The sequence below is a fragment of the Felis catus genome, chromosome E2 (assembly GCF_018350175.1).
Source record: "Felis catus isolate Fca126 chromosome E2, F.catus_Fca126_mat1.0, whole genome shotgun sequence".
Lineage (NCBI taxonomy): Eukaryota > Metazoa > Chordata > Mammalia > Carnivora > Felidae > Felis > Felis catus.
The window spans coordinates 44939998-44967145 of NC_058382.1; the positions used below are offsets into that span (position 1 = coordinate 44939998).

The following is a 27148-nucleotide window of genomic DNA, read 5'->3' on the forward strand; positions in this document are numbered from 1 at the left end:
TTAAAACCTAGTTTGTATTAAAAATGTCAACAACTGGGGAAAAATGATAGGGACAGTGGAACAATTGGAAAAATGTGAGTTATGTTTCACATCAGTAATAGTAATGTATCAGTGGTAAAGTTCTTGGATTTATGCAAAAGAACATCCTTTCCCTGGGAGATACTCGGTGTACTCGAAGAGCAAAAGTAAACAAGGCAAAATAAGTGAATGTGGGTGGTAGCTTCTAGCAGCTCACTGTACTGAGTTCTCTTGAATGACTACAGTGTTTCCGAGTAAGAGAAAGCTCTTAGTTTTATTGTAGCAAATTTAGTACATTTTCTTGCAAAAAAATAAATCTAAATGTTTGATACTGGGTATATAGCTTAAGTGTTAGCCTTCAAATTACCTAAAAAGCAAACATTTGGCCTACTTAATCAAAGGCACCAAAGCTTGTAACCATGTTTATTAGAGAAATACTTTCACTTGGAAGTTCCTTTCTTTGGAAGTTGAAGATGTGCTCCATGGCACCGTTGCTTGTGTTTTCATCAAACTCCCCTCAGCACAGCAGGAATCCCAGCTCTCCGGATGCTCACAGGCCAAGGGACAGCCCAGTGTCACCACAAACCCGACCCGACCCATCCCCGAGGGTCAGGAAACAACACTGTGTAGGTCAGTCCCGCTGTTTGCATCCAGATGGTTCTGGAGCTGAACAGCCAGGGAAATGAGGCACCCGAGCGCCTCAGCAGCTGCAGCGGCGATCCTGTTTGCCCCAGGAACTTGCACTTCACCTCTTCTTCACAAACTTCTTTCTGGAAGCATTGGGATTTAACCGTCTCCTCCCGGCTCCCAAGGTGCTGTCTCGGATCTGCAGGGTCGCTGACCGGCTGGAGATGTCATTTTCTGCAAAGGGAGATACCCCAGCTATGTAGTCAGGGGCAAACACGTCGGTTTTCTGCCTGGCCTTTCGGGAGAGTCTCAGCTGAGGGAAGCGCTGGTCCTCGGTCAGATGGGGGTTGACGGCATATTTGCCCCCTTTGGGCGTGGGAAGTGAATACTGTGAACAAGAAGAGGAAAGGCCATTAGAAGGACAGGGAACCATATGCAAACACGTCTGATCCTGTTAAGGTCAAGTTTACTGACAGCTCTGGAGTGTACCGTTCACTGCTACTATGTGCTAATAAGCACATGACCTGCATCTTGCCACCTCACCCGGACCTCAACTCCCAGGGGGAAAAACCCAATGCAGTATTTGGACTACATACCCTCCGCTAGTGACAGGAAGAACTGCCTATAAACACAGAACTCTAGTTAGCAGCTATCACTTTCCTAGTGGTGTGGGTTAGTAATTCTGAAACCGTATTTTAGGATTGAGCAAATAAATTATTATACAAAATGGTGTAAGGATAAGAGGGAGGGCTAGAATGAACTCTGTGGGGTTGAAACTGAAATTTATAAACTTATTTTATAATACAGACAGGTAACAGTAAATACTCATGTGTACCTTTATATACACATGCAGACGTACAATCTCTGTCCAGTGTGGGCTGAGAAATCTATGATCCCCTAGCGCAACGAGCCCGCCCCGTGCTCGGTCAGCTCTTTGTCTCTAAAAACCATCCTTGAACAAGAATCAGAGTTCCGTAGAGAAATGGCTGACTCCGGAGCAGGGACAGCGTGAGACAAGGGCCAGAGCATCTTATGCCAAAAAGTAACAAAGTGGTCAGAGAATAACTGGGACACTGAAATGCTGAGGTTTTCTTGGTCCTCTCTGTTCATTTGGATCCTCGTGCTTAAGAGGTCTTGGTTTTCCAACCGCAGGCCCTGCTGCTGGGGGAGCAGGAGACAGGCCACTCACCCGGAGGCCCCGAGGATTCAGCACCTTGGGGTTGCGGGAAAAGTGCATATGCAGGGTTCCATCGTCGCTGACGGTCACAGACACCTTCTTCAGGGTCTTGTTTCCACAATGTGAACAGAACACTCGGCTCATGTCAGACGTCGTCCTGAAGACATAAAAGGAAAGGCTGCGTGCTGAAGCCACAAGCAGCAAACCCCTTCCCCAGAGCACAAGGTGAGTCACGGGGGTCAGAGGAGGAGGAAACAAAAAGCATGGGGCAAAGCTGAGCAGCACCCTACACGCCACAGCCCACGGCCGCTTGGCCTCCTGCTGCTGCTGCACGACCCGAGGAAAAGGGAATGAAAGGACACACGCAGCAAGTGAGTAAACACGGAAAGGGAGCAGAATGTTTTTATGTTTTTACATTAATACTGAAGTCTTACTCAACTGCCAGGCGTTATTCTACAAGTTGAACTTCACAACACTCCTATGAAGTTGACATTCTCTCCATTTTATAGATGGGGAAACTGAAGCAAGATAAGGAGCTTGCTCAAGGTCAGAGCTAGTAAGTGGCAGATAGTAAGCCCAGGGAACCTGGCTTCACAATCAGTGCTCTTAATATCACCACACTTAGGTTTGTTTGTTTAAGTTTATGTAGAGAGAGAGAGAGAGAGCATGTGAGTTGGGGGAGGGGGCAGAGAAAGGGAATCCCAAGCAGGCCCTGCACGGTGAACATGGAGCCTGATGTGGGGCTTGAACACATGGACCTGTGAGATCAGGACCTGATCCCAAACCAAGAGCTGGATCCTTGGGACTGAGCCACCCAGGCTCCTATTTTTTAATGTTTATTTCTGAGAGAGAGAATGCATGCAATAGGGGCAGAAAAGGAGACAGAGAATCCAAAGCAGGCTCCACACTAACAGTGCAAAGCCGGACGTGGGGCTTGAAGCCATGAACCATGAGACCATGACCTGAGATGAAGTCAGATGCTCAGCAGACTGAAGCACCCAGGCACCCCCACATCAGCGTACTTTGTAAAGGGGTGAGTTGCCACAGCTCTTTGTACCTTGCCCCGAAGTGTTAGCCTGGGTCTTAAGCCAGGAAGTGGCTCCAGAGGTGCCAAGGACGTATTAATGAATTCCACAGGAAACCCTGGAAAGCTGCTACAGTTGGTTAGGTGTGGATGGCAGACCCTGAGGCCCTGCCTCTCCCCTATCCACTCAGGCCCCAACAGGGGACCTTGGCAAGAGAAGCTGATGCTCTCAAGGACCAGATGGCAGTGCTCGTACCTGTCCTTGAGGAATTCCCCTTCAGTTCCCCAAGGTCAGGAGACAAACGGTGTGACTCTCCTGAGACGCCGAATCCCTTACCTGCAAGTCTCCGAGAGTAAACCAAGTACCTCTCAACAGGTGCTGGGAACTAATTATTCTGAGTAAGAAACTATCCAGTCACTGGGGCTAATCTCACAAGAATGGAGAACATTTCTAAAAGCTGCTAAGAATTCACCTGCAGGAACATGGGGTTTTGTAACAAAGGGCAAAGGGGGAAATAAGGTTTCATGAAGCAAAGAGCTTTACACGGTCCTGAGCCTGGTACGTCTTCAAACTAAAGACTCAGAAGAACACACAAGCAGCTTTGAGGAGTAGCTCACCAAGCCATAGGCAAGCCTACACACAGCGGTGGCGGGGCAGGGCCCCTAAGCCATGAGTTTTGAAGCCTGCAGGCGAGCAAGGGTCTCTCCAGGTGACTTTACTCTCAGCGGAACAGCACTAGGGACCCAATGAGACACCGGCTGCTTCAGAAACCTTCCATGCAGGCCTCAGCACTGAAGGGCTCCAGCAGGTGAAGGCCACCAAATCTAAGTGAATCTATGAAAGGGCTGTAAGAAACCACAGTGTAAGATCCCAGGGCCACACTTCTCCAGCAAGGCTGCAGTACAGTCTCTTCCACTCCAACCAGGTCTCTGGGATCCTGAGAGAGAACACTGGCCACCCCACCACCCCCAAGAGCCAAATCAAGAGCCAGAAAAGAAATGGAGAGAAGAGCATGGCCAGTGAACTAACAGCTCACCCGAGTGACTGAGTGGACTTCCTCATACGTTCTAGACACCACACTCTTACATGACAATCAGCTTTTTCTTTTTCTTTTTTTTAAATTTTTTTTTTTCAACGTTTATTTATTTTTGGGACAGAGAGAGACAGAGCATGAACGGGGGAGGGGCAGAGAGAGAGGGAGACACAGAATCGGAAACAGGCTCCAGGCTCTGAGCCATCAGCCCAGAGCCCGACGCGGGGCTCGAACTCACGGACCGCGAGATCGTGACCTGGCTGAAGTCGGAGGCTTAACCGACTGCGCCACCCAGGCGCCCCGACAATCAGCTTTTTCAATGTTATGTAAGAATCTGAAGCATCAACTTTTACAAAGCTAGTGCGAGACAAAACCTGGATCTGAACCTGTATAATCTTAATCTATTCCCTTTTTAAAAACAGAATATCTAAAGTAGACCAAAAAGTACAATGACCCTCCCCCCCATGTACCCCTCACCCAGCCTCAACAACTATCAGTTCATGGCCATCCTGTCCCATTCTACCCCCAGCCACTCTTCCACTTGTGCATTATTTTAAGGCAAATCCCAAACATCATTCCATCCATAAACATTTTAGTACTTATTATAAAAGGAGAGCTCTTTGCTCCAGAATCCACACCCTTAATCCTACGACTAAGATATTAAAATGGGAGGTCACAGGTGCCCTCTGTCCCATGGGTGCTCTGATGGAGACTGAACCAAGCCCACATAGGAATGACAAGGTAGAGGAAAAACCTATACACAAGGGTGTCCTTCAGAAAATCAGTAGAAAGGACAGGAAGAGGGGTGCTTGGATGGCTTAGTAGGTTAAGTATCCGACCCTTCATTTCAGCTCAGGTCATGATCTTGCGGCTGTGCGACGGAGCGCAAAGTCAGCACTGAACCTGGAGCCTGCCTGGAAGTCTCTCTCTCCGCCCCGCCCCCACTCACGTAGGTACACACCTGTGTGCGTGTCCTCTGTCTCAAATGTTAGAAAAAAAGAAAAAAAAAGGGCAGGAAGAAGAGAGTTCAGGCAGTGGGTCCAGGTTCTCAGCACGTACTTGAAACAGCCATGGCAGCGTAAGATGTAGCTCCGGGCCTCGCGGACCAGCATGCCGTTCACCGCCAGCACGTGCAGCCCCATCTGAAGCAGGACGTTCTGCAACCAACAAGTTAGAGCAGCACTCAACTCTGCAAAGCCAAATTTTCTTTTAACTTGTGTATAATTACAGTTACAGTCTGGTTTGGCTCACAAAGGGCTTTTGCTAAGGAAAAGCAAGCTTAGAATGCCTCTCAAGACATATAAACTAGGACAAAGATTTAGATTTCTCTTGTACGTCAATGGCCCCTCATTAGCAATCGCTCTTAACAGAGGCATTTATCTTGTCAAAGGCAAATATACCCTCTTTTCATAGCTGGAAATCTCTTTTTCCAAGTACCTAACTGAATGTGTAATATTTAACATACTGGAAGAGAGCCATCAACATATCATGAATAGTAAACACTAAAAAAACTTTGTTGTTCTATTGATTCTCTAGCCTCCAAACAAAACTAAATAATTAAAGAGCACAGGTAACGTTTCTAGAACCAGGAAAAGAAGCATTACAGACTAGATGTGTACATGTCCCCGAACCTCCAGAGACCCCTGCCCAAATCAGGTTATGCAGTAAAGCCTAGGGCCAGCCAACGCCCATCCACCCACCTGCATGGCAAAGTCTGTAGTGACACAGCCGACCCGCACGTCCTTGGGGACAGCACACTGCTCCAACTCCCGCTGGATCTGCTTGATGTTGCTGGGAGTTATCCATCCACCCCCATCGTCATCACTGTCCTCGTGTTTCCTTTCTTCAAATCCATTCACTTCCTCCTCGTCCTCCTCACTCGGAACATCATCACCTTTGTCAATCTAAAACAGAAGAATTCACAAATTCCCAGTTCACGGGAGCAGCAGGGAGGAGTTGGCAGGTTGTCATCAGAGATCATAAATCGGGGTCTTACCAGGAGCTCCTGCAGTTCATGATCGATATTAGGCAAAGGGTTTCTCCAGAACATGAAGGAAGTGAATTCCAGGTTCTCAGGCTCACCGGCTGTGTGTCCATGTTGGGCTGTGTGTCCATGTTGGAGTGTTTCTCGTGGGGGTTTAGGCTGAGGTTAAAGAGTAATAATGTTAAAACCTGAAAACTGAGAAGTTTACAGATGAAATGACAGATGACTCAAGTCAGATAAGGCAGGGCCGGACAAACCAGGATATTAGTCTAGGGAAGTCTGGCTCACTGTAAACGATTTGTGGAGATAGGACATGTAGAGGAGGGCACGAGAAGGTGGCCTGTCTAAGGAATCACCTTTGAGGGCAGATGGAAACCAGAAATGTGTAGAGGAGTTTCTGGGTGCTGACTCGATGAGCTCACTTTAACCTTTAAAAAGAAAAGAAAGTAAGTGACAGCTCTAAGCAGAGAAATACAGTTTGAAAATTCAACATGGAAGAGAAGGTAAAATAAACAGAACAAAATATTTTTCCCCATAATTATTGAAAAATTGGAAAACAAAATAATTATTCAGCGATCCCACTAGTACCAAATAATCACTTTAGAACATTTCTTTTTTATCCTTATAAAAAGAGCTGTAATGAACACCATTATTTAAAAAAAACTTGCATGTATCTTTAGTTATATACTTATGAGAAATGCCTAAGTAGAATTGCTGGGTCAAAATATACTGTTTTACTTTTTTAAAGATACACGGTTTTAAAGCTTCTGATACAAAATATGTAACTCTTGGGGCACCTGGCTGGCTCAGTCAGCAGAGCATGAGATTTGATCTCAGGGCTGTGAGTTCAAGCCCCACATTGGGCACAGAGCTTACTTTAAAAAAAAAAAAAAAAAAATCTAACTCCTGCTGAAGGTTGCAGGAAAAGAACAATTTTTATGAATCATGAATTGATGGATGCCACACGGAAACCCAGCTAACACATCACACTGTGCTCAGTTACAAAGTCAAGCTTTATGTAAAACTATTCCCTTCACCCCCATCTTCCCCAAACACCCTGGTGACACACACAAATCTGTTTTACACATCATTTTTAGACTTTGGATTAGAGGACTCTAAACCTGGTTGAAAACAAGTGATGGCAGTTCTAACTAGTACAGTAATAGGAGTTCAAAGCAGCTCTGATGATTTTAGGCACAGAATACCAAGAAATTCTTAGGGGTGCCTGCTGGCTCAGTTGGTGGAGCATGTGACTCTTGATATCAGGGTCGTGAGTTTGAGCCCCACGTTGGGAAGAGAGTTTCCTTAAAAATTAAAAAACAAAAAAACAATTCGTAGTCAACACTACATGAAATTAATTATTATAGTATTATTTAGCTTCTAAAATCTTCTGGTCTGGGAAGAGCAAATAGGGCCCAGGCACAAATCCATTAGTCTCTTCAACCTTAACCAATGCAAGTAAGTCCCTAAAAGCACAACAGGAACCTAGAATTTGAAGGTGGCAAGAGCTTTTAAAAAAAAAAAAAAAAAAAAAAGAAAGAAAAAAAGGCAAGCACACTAGTTCTTTCTTGCTTCTGGAAAGAAATCTATTTAAAACAACAGCAAGAATACAGTTGATTTTCACTCTATTTATGCATTTTTCAAATTTAACCATCCCTCGCTAAAAACTACAGGTAAAAGAGACTGAGATAGATTTGCTAACTGTAATATAGGAATCTTATTTGGATCCTAAGCCAAACAAACTTTGAAAAAAAATTATAAAATAATTGGGAAATGTAAACACTATTAATTTCGTGTAGGTGTAAGGATTTTGTAGGGTTTTTTTGTTTCTGTGTTTTTAAATAGACACACTTTATATTTATCTTTAAAGACACACCGTGAAATGTCTATTGATAAATACAATGTCTGAGTTCAAAATACTCAGGCCTGGGGGTCAGTAGAAATGAAATCTGATAGATCATGACTTGGTTAAGTGCAGAGACAACTGATGGGGACACTGGGTCCACCATACTATTCCCTCTACTTCTGTTATATGGGATAGTTTCCAGAATAAAATTTAAAATAAAAGGAATAAAACCAATAATCCTTCTGATTTACCTTTTCTGGTTCTTGTTTTAGGTGAGACACCCCAACAAATTCTGCTTCTAACTGATAGGTGAGTGCCAGCACTTGGATATCTGTGGCAGAAAGGCTGGGATAGTCTCCGGTTTTCTTTGAAAACTCAGTCACTGTAAAGAGAGTCCCACCTTGCATTAGAAGCAACAAGCCATATGACCTTGAATAACAATACTGAAAGTAAGAACTCAGAATCAGCATCCCAAGGAAACCCTGTTAGTACTTTCATCCATTTTCTTGTCTTATTCTACTCATTGTTGAGACATGTGTTCTCTATCACTAAAATTCATGCCAGTTAGATTTACTGTGACATCCTTAACCTCATGCAGATGAAGGACAGGAGAACAAAGTTAATACAAAGTCACTGAAAGCATAATGTTTGTAAATGATGAGTTCCCTCTCTAAACTTTATTATGTTGGAAGGGAGGACCTCTTCACTCTCAGCTCAAAAATTCTTTGATTCTAAGTATAACAATCCAGATTCATAGAGCAGGCATTCAGATTCCAAAATGGGATGAAAAATTAATTCAATCAACAACTGTTGTGGTCTATGAGGACACAAAATTATTGGATTGCTTTCTGACAACTCTGCTTTATAACAATACTGCTCATGTTTCCTAAGAAGCAGGTATTAACAGCAGCTAAAATTTACTGGGTACCTACCATGTAAGAGGCACTGTGCTAAAAGCTTTTCATTTCATTCTTAAGCGAAATCCTATGAAGTACTTCCTCAGACAAAGTAACTTATAAGGATTCCTATTTTGGGGGGCGTCTGGGTGGCTCAGTCCTTAAGCCTGAGACTTTGGCTCAGGTCATGATCTCGCGATTGGGGAGTTGGAGCCCCAGCCCGCACAGTCTCTGTGCTAACAGTTCAGAGCCTGAAGCCTGTTTCAGATTCCGTGGCTCCCTCTCTCTGCCCCTCCCCCACGTGCGCTCTCCCAAAAATGAATGTTAGAAAAAATTCTGATTTTTTAATCCAAACAAATTTGAATGTTTACAAAGTGTCAGATACGAAGTGACATATTCCTCACTGAATGCTCCCAGCACCCTCTGAGGTTGGTGCTATTATTTTCCCCATTTTACAGGGCAAGCAACTGAGGCCTAGACAGTCTGAGTGATACCAAGAGGTATATAGCTAGAAACTGGCAAGGCCTGACTGACTCTTGACCCAGAGAACCGCTCTCCCCCCATAATCCCCCCAAAAGTGCAATTTCTGAATCAAATGCTGATAAAACAGCCAGAGCTCAACTGGCACCTGAGTCGGTCCAGACTGTAGGGTGGGACCCAGCTTCGCTATCAACAGCGGGGCAGAGGCACTCACCCAACCGCACGTATTCCGGGAAGGGCTCCTTGAAACGCAGCTCGTAGGGCAAGACGGCGAGCCGCCTGCGCGTGGCCTTGTCCCGAATCTCGTTCACCACATCCCGAATAGTGTAGATGTTCTTCCCGATGTCCTGCGGAGAGACAGGCCCAGCTCGCACGCGTCCACACCAGGCAACGCGTCGCCCGGGTTCCCGCACTACTTTAGGGGCCGCCAGCCCCAAACCCCTTCGTCTCCTCTGTATCTCCCCGTACCTGCAGAGCCGCGTCGCGAAGGAAGGCCCCGGCGTCGGCCACAACGTGCTCCACGGGCGCCATTTTGACCGAAGGCGGCCTCAGCGCGCCTGCGCACGGAGCCTGCTCCACCCCTACATCCGTCAGGGCCTCTGGGAGCCCGGGGGAGCGGTTATGATTTAGCGGCGCCTCCTGGCTGCCGCATAGGAACACCCTGGGCTCAAGGCTACCCGCACGCAGGCGCGACGTCGCCAGCGGCCCAGCCAGGTGTGGGCGGGGTCAAACTTCGAGAGACCCCACCCCCACCCAGGAGATAGGTTTCTGCGTCCACCCTTTAGCGCCTCCTTTACTCTTAAATGGAAAACTTGTATATAGTCTCGTTGTTACAAGTAAGTCAATACAGATAAACTACAGATTATTTAATGATTACAACAAGCCTAAGAGATAGGTACTATTTTACAGCTAGGCCCACCTAACACGTCTAGTATTTGGTAACACCCGGGGCTGACTCTCAATCTCAGGGATCTGAGCGTGGAGGCTACTTACCAAAAAACAAACGGACGAAAAACTACCACCACAACAAAAAGGACACCTGGACAAACCGACCCTGAGCCACTTTCTTATCCATTATGCTCTACTGACTGCTACTTACCTACCCCTGCTTCATTAGAGGGGTCTTTGCTGTCCTTGCCCACTTCCCTAAGTAAGACATGTAATTTACTAGCGAAAAATTCCTTGCTGGACGGAACTGAAAGGAGTATTAGATGACTTCTAAATTCCTTTTTAAATCGAAGATTGCATAATTAGGATATCTGGCCTGTTGTAAATTCATGCTGGAGAATTTTGGCAGAATGTTGAAGTGGGTTTTCTGTCATTCATCTTCAGCGACATTGATTTATTCTAAGCTTTCTCTGTCAAGTCTTAAATCTTATTCCTTTTTTATAATTTATCCATCCTACCTCCGAAAATCCTTCAGTGCCCTGGAGGTCCCCTTCCGCAGGTGCCCAAATCCTCTTTCTTTCCCCAAACATCTGTCTCAATTTTTCTTACCATAAGTTCTCTTCAGTCTCCAGAGCCAGTGGCTTTTGTCCTACTTGCCCTGCCTGCAATGACATGGTGGAAGGCTGTTTCTAATGTTCATAAAAAAAGTTTGGTTTTATTTCTCAGCTTTCTGTTTCTCTGCAGAATTTGACATCGCTGACCATCTTTTTCTGAATTGTCTCTCCTTCCCTGACTTTGGTGATACTTTAGTATCCTAGAGTTCCTTTGAACACTCTTGGCAGTGTCTCACAGACTTTTTGTCTCTGTCTTTGCTCATGTTTTGTCTTCTTCCAGAAAATTGTGCTGACCAATCATTACTTACTTAGTCTCTAAGAAGCAGGTCAGTGGACCCCTCTATAAAGCAGTCTCTGATCACTCAAATCAGATTTTTACCCAAGGACAGATTTGAGCTTTTCTTTCTGATCACACTTAAGACATTTTATTTTTTATTTTTTAATTTTTTTAATGTTTATTCATTTTTTGAGAGAAAGAGAGAGTGACAGAGTACAAGTAGGGGAGCAGCAGAGTGGGAGGGAGACACAGCATCCAAAGCAGGCTCCAGGCTCTGAGCTGTCAGCACAGAGCCCGACACAGGGCTTGAACCCACCAGGCGAGAAATCGTGACCTGAGCCAAAGTCGGCTGCTTAACTAACGGAGCCACCCGGGCACCCTTACACTTCAGGACATTTTAGTTCTGTTGCTCCATAAGCAGTTATTATTCCTCCTTTGCACTGTAATTAATTGTGTGTCTTTTTAATGTAGGTTGGAAGTCAGGGACTGTGTTTTGGGGTCTTTTTCCTCAAATGACCATTTCAATTCAGTTTGTAACTTTTGAGGGACACTTTTATGAAAACATTTCAGAATTTATTGTATGTCTTTTCAAAAAAATCTCCTATACTATAGGATCTACAGCAATGTGTTCAACAGCTCAATAAATGTTGATGAAATCTATTCATTCAGCAGTTTACTTAAAGAGACCTTCTGTGGGCCGAGCACTGCTTTAGGAGCTGGGATATGGCTCCTATCTTCACAATTCTTGTAGTAGGAAACATGGTACATACACACATATGCATATATTCATATATGTCAGATAGTGATAAGTATGGAGAAATATGAAGAAAAAAATAAAGCAGGAAGGAGGCTGGTAGGAGGGGGAGTGAGAGATGGGTTGCATATTTAAATAGGGTGATCAGGAAAGGCTTCACTGTGATAGTTGAGCAAACATTTGATGAGAGATGAAGGGGTCAGCCATCTGACTACCTGGGGAAAGAGCTTTCCGGGCAAAGGGAAAATCCAGTCCTAAAGCCCCAAGCCAGAATGGGTGAAGCAGAGTACCGAGGGGAAGAGTAATTGGAGATGAGGTGAGGAGGGATCATGTAGGGCCCCATAGATCACCATACACTCATTAGGTTGTACTCCTTTATTTAATTAAAAAAATTTTTTTTAAAACTTATTTATTTTTGAGACAGAGAGAGACAGAGCATGAGCAGAGGACGGTCAGAGAGAGAGGGAGACACAGAATCCAAAACAGGTTCCAGGCTCTGAGCTGTCAGCCCAGAGCCTGAAGCGGGGCTTGAACTCATGGAGTGCGAGGTCATGACCTGAGCCGAAGTCGGACGCCCAACCGACTGAGCCACCCAGGCGCCCCAGGTTTCACTCCTTTAATGCACAATTGTGAGCATGCTTGCCTGGTCTTTGCTATCTTTTAGTGAACATCTACTCAAATACCACCAAGTCAAGGAATCCTTTCCCAATTCCTCTGGAATACAATTAGTATAACTCCCTTCAGTGGAACTAGAGAAGTTTTAAATAGTTTTAATAGGAATTAATGTAGGGCTCAAGATAGGATGAGAGTGTTGGAGAACAAGAAGCCGGAGGCACCCTAAGAATGTCTTGAAGGAAAGAGAGAGAGCACCAAGAAACTGAAAGCAGTTTCATTACCAGGACAGAAGGTGGCCGGGACTGCTCGTTCTCTCCAGAAGGACACCATACAGGGGCCAGGCCCGGGATAAGAATGTTTTGTCTGGCACCAGATGTACTCATGACCTGGTATGGAATACACTGCAGGTGTAGGACCTGTCAGGATGTCAAATACTACGTTGTATGTGCTTGCTGTTATAAGACAATTTGCAAAAATAAAAGAGGCTTGAGCCAGGGGACCAATGCTTCGGCCCCTGGAGAGTGTCAGCCCCCTGCTTTCCAATTCTCTCATCATCGCACCTTTAGAACCTGTGTCTCTACAAGAGAGGCCTGTATCTCCTTGAAATGCCATCTCCTGGATTTGGAATGGGAATAGGAACAGTAGAGACTAAGTACTCAACGAATTTAATTTGCATGCATAATAGGATCCATCTAAACTCAAAAACTCCAAAATAACAGGATAGTTTGCAGTGCTTAAGGCTAATTATGTGATTAGTATTTCATTTATTTATTTAAAGTTTTTTTTTAAGTTTATTTATACACTTTGAGAGAGACAGAGACAGTGAATGAGGGAGGGGCAGAGAGCAAGGGAGAGAGAGAGAGAATCTCAAGTGGGCTCTGTGCTGCCTGATGTGGGGCTGGAACTCACGAAACTCTAAGATCATAACCTGAACTGAAATCAAGAGTCAGACACTTAACTGACTGAGCCACCCAGGCACTCCAAATAGTATTAATTTTAAATAAATAGTGATTAAAAGTGAAGAATTAGAGGCTTCGTTAGTACAGACTGTTGATTTGAAATGTTCTTTATAATTAATAACATTCTATCTGCTTTGTAGATTAAGGAAACGGGGGCTGGTTTGGTGTGGCGAGGCACTTTATGGACCCAGCCTGGGGTTTTTGAAGCTTTCCTACCTTTGCTTTATGTCACAAAAATAGATGCTCCATAAAGACTACTTCTGTGTTTCTAGAGTCCAGAATGGTGCCTGGTACCTGGTAGGCATAGGGTTGCCAGATACAACAAGTAAAAATACAAAATGCCCAACTAAAATTTTCAGATAAACAACAAATACTTTTTTGCTTTTTTAGTATAAATATGTCCCGTGGAGTATTTAGGGGATATCTATATATTGCATAGCAGTTTATCTGAAATTCAAATTTAACTGGGCGTCTGTATTTACTGCATAACCTTAAGGAGCTCAGTAAATATTTGACTTGATTGGCCTCCTCTCACCTGTAAAATGGAACTAACGATAGACCCGCCTCCGAGGTTGACGGGAGTGAATGAAGCGCCTGGCACACAGTGAGCCTTCAACTTATTTGCTTGCTCCAGGATCAGCTAGAGAGTGGAAAGCCCTTCCACTTTCCAACACAGTAATGATAAGAAGGCCGACTCCGGGACAAATGTACCCAGGCCCTGCCTAGGTTGCCCACACCTGCAGCTCTGGCCAGCCTCTTCCGGGTCAGGTGACCGCGCGCGGTCACGTGACCCGGCCCGAGTGCGGGCGGTGGAAGGCGGAAGTGGGAGCGGAGTTGGGCGCCGCTTCTGTGGCCGCGGCAGGTAGGGAGCGCCGGCGCGATGGGCGCGGGGAGCTCGGCGCGCGGGCGGGCCGGGGGCGCGGGGTGGGCGGCGGGCGGCGGGCCGCGCGTGGTGGGCCGGGGCGGTGCAGCCCGGGCGCCGGGGGGCGGCGGCTTCCTGTGGGAGGGGCCTGGCGCGGCGGTTCCGGCCTCCGAGGAGGGGTGTCCCGGCTCCCGCCCGAGCGGGGTGGGCGCACGGCGGGCCGCGCGCGGGGGTTCTTAGAAGTGGACGCGGAGGCGGCCAGGGTTGCGGCGGGCGTCAGGTCCTGCCGGAAGGGGGAAAGGAGCTTTGGTGCCAGGGATGAAGAGGCGTGACCTTTGTGGAGGGATCGGGACTGGAGGAAGGGGCGACTTGGGACCGAGCTGGAAGGGGGCTCCTGAGAATATGACAAGGAGGGAAAGGAGAAATCAGGAAGAAGATGCGGTGTGAACCCCATCTGAGAGTCTCTTCCTTCCTTCTTCTTTGGGAATGATTGTTACACCAGACTTTGATTTGGGTCCCATTCAGTTTTTAAACTTCAGGAAGGATCACAGAATCTTGATCATTTTGCTTTCGTCACACCCACTTTGTCCTGGTTGGGTAGGGTTCCACTTCTTGGGAACCTAGCCCTTCAGATCATCTTTCTTTGAGATTTTCCCAGATCTGATCAACTTCGAGGCTTAAAAAAGGAGTGTGAGCACTTTACTCTGGCCATAAAATGGCTTTTAGCCTAAATTGTTGACCACGACCTAGCCCAGTATTACCTCAGCAACACTGCAGAAATCTTGGACACAGTGTCTCTACTGCTTTATGACTTTTCCTTTCTTCAGTTTAAATTATTCAGTTTCCCTTACCCTATGATTGCTTATCTTGACACACTGTAAGTAGGTAGGGTAACTGAGAGGTCTGGGTTGTGTTCCTTAGAATTGTGACCTGGATCATTATTTCGGTATTAAATACCTGTGTTAAAGCTGCTCATCCTTTTTTTCTGCATACTTACTAAAATTTGCCGAAGTGAAATGAATTTCATGGATGTGATATAACTGGAGTGAATGTTCAAACTGGACAGTCACAGGAGCCAGAGTCGTTTTGGATTACAAGTAGGGGGAAAAAATGACTATGCTTAACAGTTAAAGGGGTGCCTGGGTGACCCCATTGAGTGCCCGACTTCAGCTCAGGTCACAATCTTAGAGTTCTGAGTTCAAGCCTCCATCTGGCTCTCTGCTGTCAGTGCAGAGCCTGCTTTGGATCCTCTGGCTCTGTCTCTCTGCCCTTACCCTGCTAGCACTCTCACTCTCTCTCTGAAAAATAAGTAAACGTTTACAAAATTATAAAAAAATAAAAAACGTGAGTTAAAGTTTTTGAAGTATTTGACAAACATTTAAAAATTAATTTCTGTAGCAGCCTTTTGGGTTATGTTGGGAAGGTATTATTCCCATTTCATAATGAGCAAACAGACCTAAGAGAGAGTGGCTTGATTTTTAAAAACAATTTGTTTTCTTGTTTCCTCATCTCTTTCTTCCTCCTAGACTGCACATCCTTCAAGGGTAGGGTTCATATCTTGTTTGGCTGCTACCCTAGTGCCTGGCATGTTGTAGTCACTTGGTAAACGTTTGGTGAATGCATGACTTTCTAAAGGTCACATAGCGATAAGCGGAAGACAAGGCTTTTGAACTTGAGACCTAGCTCTTTTGTCAGACTGCCTTGCCATTTTTTGTATTATTGGTCCATGTGGAAATGTTAGGCATAGGAAAAAAGCTTGGGTTGGCTTCTTAGTCTCTTTTACTTAATGATGACTTTCTCAGTTACAAACAGGTTATATCAACATCTCATTTAATTTTCACCATGATCCTGTGAAGGTCAGTATTGTCCCTGTTCCACAGATGAAGAGACAGTTTTGGTGGAGTCCATACTTTAGATTCATCCCAGACTAGTGAATGAATGACTGAGCAGGGACTGAAGCCCAGGCCTTTTAGCTTTAGACCCATTCTCTCTCATTTATAGAAGCAATATAAAGTTGTATTTTAAAAGTATTTTTTCAAGTGTAAAAAGTATAATATTTTAAGGAAAAAATAGTATATATATCACACCAAAGATTGTGAATGTAGAATGCAGTTGACGTTTAAAAAACTACTGTACCATAGATGCCTCTTCCTGGGAAAACAGTCTTTCATTCAAGGAATATGTGTGAGTGCTGCTCTGGGCCAGGCACTGTGCTACAGTTGTACTGTCCAATATAGTTGAGTACTAGAGAGATGCTATGAGTACAAAATACACACCAGATTTTCAAGAGTCAGTATGAAAAAAAAAGGGTAAAAGATGTCATTGATTTTTTTTTTAATGTTATAACAAGCATACTATTAATATAGTATCAATATGTACTATACGCAAAAACATTTTACGTTTATTGGGTTAAATATAATAATGTAATTGGATTAATTTCACCTGTTTCTTTTTCTTTTTTTAATGTTTATTCTTGAGAGAGAGAGAGAGACAGAGCATGAGCGGGGGAGGGGCAGAGAGAGAGGGAGACACAGAATCTGAAGCAGGCTCCAGGCTCTGAGCTGTCAGCACAGAGCCTGACACAGGGCTCAAGCTCATAAGCCGTGAGATCATGGTCTGGGACGAAGTTGGACGCTCAACCGACTGAGCCACCCAGGTGCCCCTCACCTGTTTCTTCTTACTTTTTAAAATGTGTTTCCTTGTGGGTCACCTGGATGGCTCAGTTGGTCTCACAGTTTGTGAGTTCAAGCCCCGTGTCGGGCTCTTTGCTGTAAGCGCAGAGCCTGCTTCGGATCCTCTGTGTCCCTCTCTTTCTGCACCTCCCCTGTGCTCTCTTGCTCTTTCTCTCTCTCTCTCAAAAGTAAATAAAAACTAAAAAAAACCCACCAAACCTTAAAAATGTGTTTTCTTGAAAGTTAAAGATTATACTGGACAGTACTATTCTAAACACTGGGAATATAATACACAAGAAAAGCAAAAATCTGTGCCATTGTGGATCTTACATTTTAGTGGGGGAAGGAACAATAAACAAGATAACCACATGAAGTGCATATTATATTGTAATGAAGGAGGGAAGTGGCATGTGGTGTGGAGTGTTGGCTGGGGTTGCAGTTTCCCTTAGAGTCTTTAGAGAGAAGCCTTCCTGGGAAGGTGACTGTTGAGTAACGATCTGAAGGAGCTGAGGGTGGGAGCTGTGTCAGTGCTTCAGGCAGAGTTGAGTTGCCCTAAGAAGGAGCACCGCTGGTAGGTTTGTGGGCCAGCTAGGAGGCTACGGTGGCTGGAGGGGTGTGGGTGAGGGGGAGTAGAAGAGTGAGGTCAAAGAGGTGTTGGGGACAATGGGAGAGATGAGCAGGTCATGGAGGGCCTTTTGGCCTATTGTAAGGATGGTGGCTTTTACTCAGTGAGTTGGGGTCACTGGAGGGTTTTGAGCAGTGGAGTGCAGAAGACATATCTTGCTTTTTATCTCAGTCTGGTTATGGTGCAGAGAAAGAGCACAGAGGGGCAAAGCTAGAAGCGGGGAATCAAGTTCCGAGGCTATCACCATGATCCAAGTGAAGGAGGGCGGGGTGGGAGAGATGGAGGTGGTAGAGATGGTCAGGCCCTGGGTATATTTTGTAGTCCACAAGGGTTGTGGATATAGAATGTGGAATTATCATTAAACTGAAAAGGGGAAGACTGTAGGAGGAACAGGGGTTGGGGCTCAATTTTGTTGACACTGATTTTAACATGTCTAATAGAAATCCAGTGGAAAGTGTGTGGGGCAGTTAGGGAATTCTGGAGACAGGCCTGGGTGAAAGAGGTACTTGTGGAAGTGGTTAACAGGTGGACAGTGTTGAGAGTTAAGACACTAGGCGAAGTCACTTATGGAGTAGTGTTGATACATGTCCAAGAGGAGTGCTTCGTGCAGGAAGTTAAATTTTGTAATAAAATCTCAGGTTATACTGTTACACTACTAGGAATTTTAAACACAGCAAAGCATTGTAGTATATCTTGGTGAACTTGATTTTCCTTCCTTTTCACTTTTCGTTTAAAGATCCTTTTGAAAACAACAAGCTATTTTCAAAAAATTATCATTATTTTTTTTTTACATAGGCTCCATGCCCAAAGTGGGGCTTGAAGTCATGACCCTAAGATCAAGAATCACAGGCTCTACATTTCGTCAGTAAAATACTTAAAGAGGGTTCTGAAAAAAAAAAAAAAAAAAAAAAAAAAAAAAAAGAATCGCATGCCTTACTGACTGAGCCAGCCAGGTGCCCCACTAATTTGTTTTTTTTTTTTTTTTCCTTGAGGAGCCTACTCTTCAAGGCGTACATCTTTGTGGTGCCACTGAAATCAATTTGAGTGCTAATTTCTGGAGTTAGTCTGCCTTTCTGGGTTGGTAACCAATTTAGAGACCTCCAAGAATGATGGGAAAGACACAGCCTGGAAGGATGGGTAATGAGTTTTTAATGTTTAAATATTAGTCTTACCTGACATGTATCGAATGCCTATTGTTTGTTGGCTGTTCTGTTTTACAGATTTAAAATGGGACCCCACTGAGGTGAAGTGATGTGCGTGAGGTCTTGTAGCCAAGACATGAAAGAGCTGGGATTTGAATCTTGGTCTTCTGAGTTTAGATCTCATGCTTTCATTAGGAGATGTGTGGTAGTGGTTACACGACCATGAACTCCCATTGGAATCAAATTAGTGAGCTGGTTTGGAGTGATTTTGAGTCACTTTGGACTTTTACAGATTCTGGAATTTCTGAGAGGTGGGAATGAAAGGGAAGATCTTGTTTTCCTTAAAAAGAACTAACTGAATCTTTTTTAGAAAGTTCCTGTCCTAGGGCGTCTGGGTGGCTCAGTCTATTAAGTGTCCAACTTCGGCTCAGGTCATGATCTTACAGTTTGTAGGTTTGAGCCCCGGATCAGGCTCTATGCTGACAGCTTGGAGCCTGGAGCCTGCTTCAGATTCTGTCTCCCTCTCTCTCTGCCCCTCCCCGGCTTGCACTCTGTCTCTCAAAAATAAATAAACATTAAAAAAAAAATTGAGACAAAAGTTCTAGTCCCTTACCTTTCCCCACAAGCTTGTAAACACTCAATGATTTAAGTCAAGTGTTAATAACTACTTCTAGGAAAATGCCAAACACTAAGACTCAGCAGTCCTGACCTGGGGCAGGTGTCCCCTTCCTCTGGGTCACTCATGCCTTTTGCTTCCCGCTTTGTTGTGAGATCTGCTTTCCAGTCTCTTTTATTATTAGCCTCTAATTCCACTGTGCTCCCAAAGACAGGCCCTCCCCTGTCTTTCCCTCTCTCTTTTTATGTACTTGGTCTTTGTACGGATGTCATTTGGCAAAGTTCTGTTCTGTTTGATTGTTTTTCAATATGGACCTTTGGAGAGTGGAAGGTAACTCAATGCTGGCTGCAGGAGAGAGGCCAAGAAAGAAGAATTAGTGTTGGAAATAACTGGAAAAGCATGAGAATGTGAAGGAAAGGAGGAATTGTTTTGAACAGACCCTTTTCTTCCACATTTTTCAAGAAGTGAATACCATGGGTGGATCTATAATTATAAATGAGAAGCTCTGCCTGTTTCCACAACTGGCTAATTAGAATTAAAATCTTGGTGCTGGTGAGTAGTTTTTGCTCTTCCCTGGCTCATCTGCTACCTTGAGATCAGTGTTCAGTGGTTTCTTCACTCAAGGCTGAGTCAAGAATTTGAGGAATTGCAGAGCTTAGAATTTTAGCATCAGGAACCAGCTTAGCGTGGGGGCGCCTGGGTGGCTCGGTTGGTTAAGTGTCCGACTTTGGCTCAGGTTTGTGGGTTCAAACCCCTCGTCGGGCTCTGTGCTGACGACTCAGAGCCTGGAGCCTGCTTTGGATTCTGTCTCCCTCTCTCTCTCTGCTCCTCCCCCATTCACACTGTCTCTCTCTCTCTCTCTCTCATATAAATAAACATTAAAAAAAATAAAAAGGACTAGCTTAGTTTGTAGTTAATACTTGAAGCACTTACTGTGTGCTGTTTTACTTGACTGAACTCATTTAATCCTTACAGTAATCTTATAAGGTAAGTAACATTATTAGCTTCATCTCACAGATAAAGAATTGAGATTTAGAGAGGGTAAGTAACTTGTCCAGTATCACTCAAAAGCTAGGGAGTGGTTAAACCTATTTACCTCTTCAAGATTGGCTGAAAGGCTTTTGTTGCAGTTGGGTGATAAAAAGGACCAGGTGCTTCAGATGTTCTAAGAGCTGTCGTTTGCTTGCTAAACCTGACGTGTGGTTGCTTTCTTTTGCCAAAAGCTTTTGGAAGACTTATTTCACGGGGGTCTCTCAGAGCAAGAAATCCGAGGTCCCAGAGGGACCCTGTGACATTCACCTTTGTATTTCCAGGACTTGGCACAGAGTGGGGTCTTAAGTATTATTGAAACAGTTACCGTGGCTCTGAACTGGGCAGGGTGAGTAAGAGGGTCTGGAAGAGGCTCAGTCAGAGGCTGGCTGCCTTCCTGCAGAAGGTGACCTTGACCATTATGCTCTCCTGGCTTCAAGAATCAACCCATCCTAACAACCTAAATGTTGAGTTGTCCATCAACTGATGAAGGGGTAAACAAAATGTCATACATCCACATATTGTATAATTCCATGTATTTGAAATGTCCAGAATAGACATTGGAATAGACAATAGAGTCAGAAAGTCAATCAGTGGTTGCCAGAGGCTCCGTGCAGAGAGGAATGAGGGGTGACCGCTAACGGGTATGGAGTTTCTTTTGGGGTGATGAAAATGTTATGGAATTAGATAGTGGTGATGGTTGCACTACTTTGAATATACTAAATTGTATGCTTTAAAAGGGTGAATTTATGGTATGTGAATTATATTTCAACAATATTAAAAATAAAGAACCACCCAGTCCTGTTTTCATTGTACCCTCTCTGTTCTGTGGAGATCAAGTGACGATTTCAGTGCAGGTGACAGCAGCTACTGTCCTCCCATCTTCTGGTGTCACAGCACCACGCGTTATTCAGCTCCCTCTGTTCCCAGGAGAATACACTGAAACATGTTCTCCCTGCTTTTTTGATCTCAGGTATTTCAAATATTTTAACTTAAAAGGACTATGATCGATCTTTGTTGTCTTTCTGGATATCTCTGGCAACTATGAACCTGTTGGTGGACCCTTGGCGTGTTTAATTTTGCTAATGAGAAGAACTAAGCAGTTACTACCTTAACCAAGAGTTTCTTGTCTTTTAACCACTTGTGGATTATAGGCAAAGAAAGCTGGCTTTTTATTTACTATCTTTTTTTTAAGATTTTATTTTTAAGTAATCTTCATACCTGACGTGGGACTTGAACTTTTTTTTTTTTTTTTTAATTTTTTTTTCAACGTTTATTTATTTTTTGGGACACAGAGAGATAGAGCATGAATGGGGGAGGGGCAGAGAGAGAGGGAGACACAGAATCGGAAACAGGCTCCAGGCTCTGAGCCGTCAGCCCAGAGCCTGACGCGGGGCTCGAACTCACGGACCGCAAGATCGTGACCTGAGTTGAAGTCAGACGCTTAACCGACTGCGCCACCCAGGCGCCCGGTCGAACTTTCAACCCAAGATCAAGAGTCGCATGCTCTCTGGACTGAGCCAGCCAGGCACCCCTACTTATTTATTTAGTTTCTTATTTAAAATGAAAGGTGTGGGGCGCCTCGGGTGGCTCAGTCGGTTAAGTGGCCGACTTCGGCTCAGGTCATGATCTCGCGGTCTGTGAGTTCGAGCCCTGCGTCGGGCTCTATGCTGACAGCCCAGAGCCTGGAGCCTGTTTCAGATTCTGTGTCTCCCTCTCACTGACCCTCCCCTGTTCATGCTCTGTCTCTCCCTGTCTCAAAAATAAATAAAACGTTAAACAAAAATAAAAAAAAAATAAAATGAAACGTGTAAGGGCTTTGTTACCTTCAGTGTGGAGCTGATAACCCCCACTGCAAGCTGGTAGTTCAGGTTGTACCACAGTCAGACTCTGAGCTGGAGTCCAGCCTCCTTTTTGGTTGTGAGCCCTCCGGAGATACCCTTGCAGGGCCTAAGGTGTGCCCCTGTCACCACAGGGAAAAGGAAGAAATTGGCCGGTGGGGGAGCGGGGAGGGGCCTAGCCAAGCAGAAAAGGAAAGAGGTGGAAAGGAGGAGGGAGATCGTAAAGCTTTCCTGGGAAGACGAGATAGGCTGCCTGCTACTCTTCCAGTGTAGCTCTCTTTGCTTCATCCTCTGACCTTTCATTAAAATAGTTAACCTTATTCTTAATTCTCTAAAGCTAATCAATCGCTGTGTCAGTAGTGGGATCAAAAATTGTTTTGAGACAGAGCGTGAAAAATACTCATTTTTTAAAAATAATGAGATAAAGCATAATATGTTTAGGATTCTCTTTTGTGTCTGGAATCACAACAAAGAAACAGTTTGAGCAAGACCATGGCCCCTGTGACTATAGGGGCTTATTTTTGGGAGGAAGTTACTGTGGTCCTGGGGGAGTTGGGCCTCCAAAAGATGTGTTCTTAGACGAGGACTTGCAGTTTTAGCCTGATGGCAGTTGAAGTTAACATCTTCCAAAGCCTTTGTTGCTAATTGTATTAGTTTCCTGCTCCTTATCTGTGTAACAAATTGCCACAAGCCTGATGGTTTAAAACTAAGTGAATGTATTTCTCTACAGTTCTGGAGGCCACAAGTTTGAAATTAAGGGGTCAGGATCAACGGGGCTTCATCCCTCTAGGCTGGGGTGGAGGTGGGGAGGTTGAGGGAAATTCTTTTTTTGCCTCTTTTAGTGGCTCCAGGTGTTTGTTAGCTTGGAGTTGTAGGATTCTAATTTCTGCTCAGTCTTCACATGGCCTCCTGTCCTGTGTCTATGTCTTTTCCCCTCTGTCTCTTAAAAGGTCGCTGGACCCACTCTAAATGCAAGGTGATCTTATCTTGAGATCTGTAACTTAATTGCATCTGCAAAACCCTGTTTTCAAGCGAGGTCACCTTCACAGGTTCCAGGGGGTTAGTGCTTAGACATGCCTTTTTGGGTGCTACAATTCAACCCACTACTCTAATTGAATGTAGACGGGATGTTCTTATTAAAATTAAACAAGGACATCATCCTATGACCTGATTTGAAGAGGAGTCTTTTCCTTTTCTGAATTTAAATTTTATTTATGACCAAAATAATACATGCACATAGTTTAAAAAGCCAAATAGCATTACAAGACTTGTAACGCAACAGCGTTTCCTAGCTTCACCCCTCTTTGTTCTTGATTCTTGCTCTATAGAGTTCATGACTTTCAACGTTTTTTTTTTTTTTTTTTTTTTTTTTTATGGTATTCTGCATATTTTTGTTTTGTTTTGGTTTTTAAGTAGCTCCACTCCCAACATGAGGCTTGAATCTCATGACCCCAAGATCAAGAGTCACATGCTCTATTGACTGGGACAGCCAGGCACCCCAACTTCTGCCTTTCTGAGTGACATCCTTATACTGTTATTTTTTAGCTTGTCAGTTTTATTTACTGTCTTTTAACTTACCGAAGGTGAGGATTTAGCTCTCTTTCTGGCCAGTCTCCAGAAACACGTATTCTACCCTGATCTTCTGAGTATTCCCACATCACAAGTTTTGATTAAATGATTTATGCTATTATAATTATAAATTTTATTCACAGCTGAGCCACACAGTTTATTAGGATTACATTTCCTTTCATACAACTTTTGTTGTTACTACTTCCTCATTTCCTGATTTTTTCATTTGCATAGTTTTCTGTGTTCCTGTCACTAATTCTGCACCAAACTTTTTCTTTTTAATGTTTGTTTATTTATTTACTTTGAGAGGGAGCGTGAGAGAGACAGAAAGAGAGAATGCAGGGCGCCTGGATGGCTCAGTTGGTTAAGCATCTGACTTTGGCTTGATCTCATGGTTTGTAAATTCCAGCCCCATGTCGCACTCTATGCTGTCAGAGCCTGGAGCCTGCTTCAGATTCTGTGTCTCCCTCTCTCTCTGTCCCTCCCTGGTTCTCACTGTATCTCTCTCAAAAAAATAAACATTAAAAAAAAGAAAAAAAAGAGACCCTTTCAACTCAGTCCTTTATAAGAAAGAGAGTGCCCGGCTGTGCACTCGCAGGTGGGGAGGGGCAAAGAGAGAGAGAGAGAGAGAGAGAGAGAATCCCAAGTAGGCAAGCCCATTGTGGGGCCCAAACTCATGAACTGTGAGATCATGACCTGAGCCGAAATCAAGGATGCTTAACTGACTGAGCCACTCAGGCACCCCTGCACCAAACATTGTGATAGAGCTAAAGTTCTCCTTTTTTAAGAGCCTCAGATGCATCGTGTAATTTTTCTTCTGTTTTCATTCTTTCATCTAGAGATAACACTTCGTATAAACTCTCTGGTCTGGACTGATTGCTTTCTGGGCTGTTACACTGTAATACCTTGGGATTTTTTCATCATTCATCTCAGAATTCCTTTTGTCTTTCCCATGTGAATCCCCACGATCCGTCCTCTTTCTTCTTTACTCTCCTGGAGCACATCTTTCAGTAGCTTCCTGAGGAAAGCAGTTTGGGAGGAATTTTTTTGAGATTACAAATCTGAAAACACCATTATTTTCCAGCCATATTTGATTGATGCCTTTTTTTGGTCATAGAATTCTAGATTGAAAATAATTTTATCTAAAATCTGAAAGCATTGCATTGGCTTCTTGCATTTAGTATTACTGTCTGGAAGTCTGATGCTGCTCCGATTCCTCTTGTTTGTAAATGTGACAGGAAGCTTGTTTACCCTTTGTTCTCCTGTTCTGAAATTTCATGGCATTGTGCATTAGAGTGGTTTGTTTTCTCATGCATTGTTCTGTGCACTCCTTGGGTTCTTTCTGTCTGGAACTGTATGTACTTCAACTTAAGAAAAATCTTCTGTAACATTTCTGTGCTGATTTCTTTCCCCCTTTTCCCCATTTTCTATTTCTGGACGTACTCTAAGTTGGACAGTGAACATTTAAAATAAATTCTCTATTTTAAAAAAGTTGTTTTTCTCCTCTTCTTTTTCTTTTGGTTCTACTTTTTAGCATGTCTTGACTTTATCAGCTTTGTTTTTTTCTGTCAGCACTGTCCTTTCTAAGAGCAGTTTCTTATTCTCTGAATCAACCACCCAGCCAGCTTGCCTTCCCACCTTCCTGCCTGCTTGCCTTCCTTCCTTCCTTCCTTTATTTATTTATTTTTTTAATTTATTTTTTTAATGTTTATTTATTTTTAAGACAGAGAGAGACAGAGCATGAACGGGGGAGGGTCAGAGAGAGGGAGACACAGAATCTGAAACAGGCTCCAGGCTCTGAGCTGTCAGCACAGAGCCTGACGCGGGGCTCAAACTCACGGACCGCGAAATCATGACCCGAGCTGAAGTCAGCTGCTTAACCAACTGAGCCACCCAGGCACCCCTTCCTTCCTTCCTTCCTTTATTTATTTATTTTTTTAATGTTTTATTTATTTTTGAGACAGAGAGAGACAGAGCATGAACGGGGGAGGGTCAGAGAGAGAGGGAGACACAGAATCTGAAGCAGGCTCCAGGCTCCGAGCTGTCAGCACAGAGCCCGACGCGGGGCTCGAACCACGGACCGTGAGATCATGACCTGAGCTGAAGTCGGATGCTTAACTGACTGAGCCACCCAGGCGCCCCGTCCTTCCTTCCTTTAAAATTACCTTCTGTTCTTGTTTCCTAGGTGCAATATTTTATCTCTGAATTGTTTTGAGGCTATTTTTGATCTCTGTTTCATTTAACTATAAGCTTTTTAAAAAGAGATATAATTCATATACTTTACAATTCACCGCTTTGAAGTGTTATTTCAGTGAATGTTAGCCTTTTCACAAAGTTTGTGTAGTTGTTACTTACTACTGTCTATTTGCAGAACATTTCATCACCTCGAGAGAAACTTTTTACCCATTAACAGTCACTCCACCCCCCTGACCCTCTCAGCCCTAGGCAACCACTGATCTCCTTTCTCTTTCCACAGATTTGCCTATTCTAAGTATTTTGTATAAATGAAATCATATAATAATCGGGCCTTTTTGCCTGTTTCCTTTTTTTCTTTTCTTTTACTTACTGTCAAGTTTTCATAGGTCATCCATATTGCAGAATGAAACAGCACTTCGTTCCTTTTTTCACCAAAGAATATTCTATTGTAAGGATATACTGCATTTTCTTATCTATTTCTCAGTTCATGAACATTTGGGTTGTTTCCCCTTTTTAAATTCTGAATAATCCTGCTATGCACATTTGTTCTTTTGGGCATACACTTAGAAATGGAATTGCAGGGTCTTAAAATTCTGTTTAACTTTTTAAAAAATATTTTATCTTCGAGTAATCTTTAACCCAACGTGGGGCTCGAACTCACAATCCCGAGACCAAGAGTTACGTGCTCCACCGACTGAGCCAGCCAGGCGCCCTGATTCTGTTTCACTTTTTGAGGAACTGCCAAGATGTTTTCCAAAGTTGTTCACCATTTTTCATTTCTTGCTAGCACTATTTGAGGATTCTGATTTCTCCAAGTTCTTGCTGTCATTTGTTCTTGTATACTTTCTGATTTTGGCCATTTTAGTTTGTGTGAAGGGGTATCTCAGTATGGTTTTAAAATGTTTGCGTTTTACTAGTGACCAGTGAGCTTGTGCATCCTTTCATATATTGTTTTTTTTTTTTAATCTCTTCTTTAGAGAAATGTCTGTTTAGATCCTTTTCCCATTAAAAAAAAAAGTTTATTTTGAGAGTGAGAGAGAGAGGGAAAGAGAGAGAGAATCCCAAGCAGTCTCCACAGTCCGTGCAGAGCGGAACGTGGGCTCGAACTCACGAATTGTGACATCCTGACCTGAGCTGAAACCAAGAGGTGGGCGCTTAACCAGCTGAGCCACCCACGTGCCCCTGCGCATTTCTTTTTAAGTTGTATTATTTGGCTTTTTATTACTGAGTTGTAAAAGTTCTTTATTCTAGATACGAGTCTTATCAGATACATGCTTTGCAAATACTTTCTCTCATTCTTTGGGTTGTCTTTTCACTTCCTTGATGGTCTCCTCTAAAGCACAGAAAAAATTTAATTTTGATGAAGACAAATTTATCTTGTTTTTATTTATTTGTGCTTTTCA

At 43.9% G+C, this 27148-nt stretch overlaps 2 protein-coding genes across 2 annotated transcripts in view; one reads left to right on the forward strand and one right to left on the reverse strand.

The window, feature by feature from the left end:
• Positions 1–273: 273 nt before the first annotated feature.
• Positions 274–9715, reverse strand: NOB1 (NIN1 (RPN12) binding protein 1 homolog). The gene is made up of 9 exons (XM_003998201.6): positions 9555–9715; positions 9301–9433; positions 7962–8092; positions 6221–6292; positions 5877–6023; positions 5581–5784; positions 4940–5037; positions 1835–1979; positions 274–1033 (listed from the first exon to the last, which is right to left on the reverse strand). Exons 1-9 carry the CDS (start codon positions 9615–9617, stop codon positions 764–766), a joined length of 1263 nt encoding a protein of 420 aa, XP_003998250.2. The 5' UTR covers positions 9618–9715; the 3' UTR covers positions 274–763.
• Positions 9716–13955: 4240 nt separating this feature from the next.
• The window catches only part of WWP2 (WW domain containing E3 ubiquitin protein ligase 2), a 151249-nt gene continuing 138056 nt past the window's right edge, over positions 13956–27148 (forward strand). The window contains exon 1 of the mRNA XM_023245698.2: positions 13956–14055. The gene's annotated coding sequence lies outside the window, so the exon portion shown is untranslated. The remainder of the gene's footprint in view (positions 14056–27148) is intronic.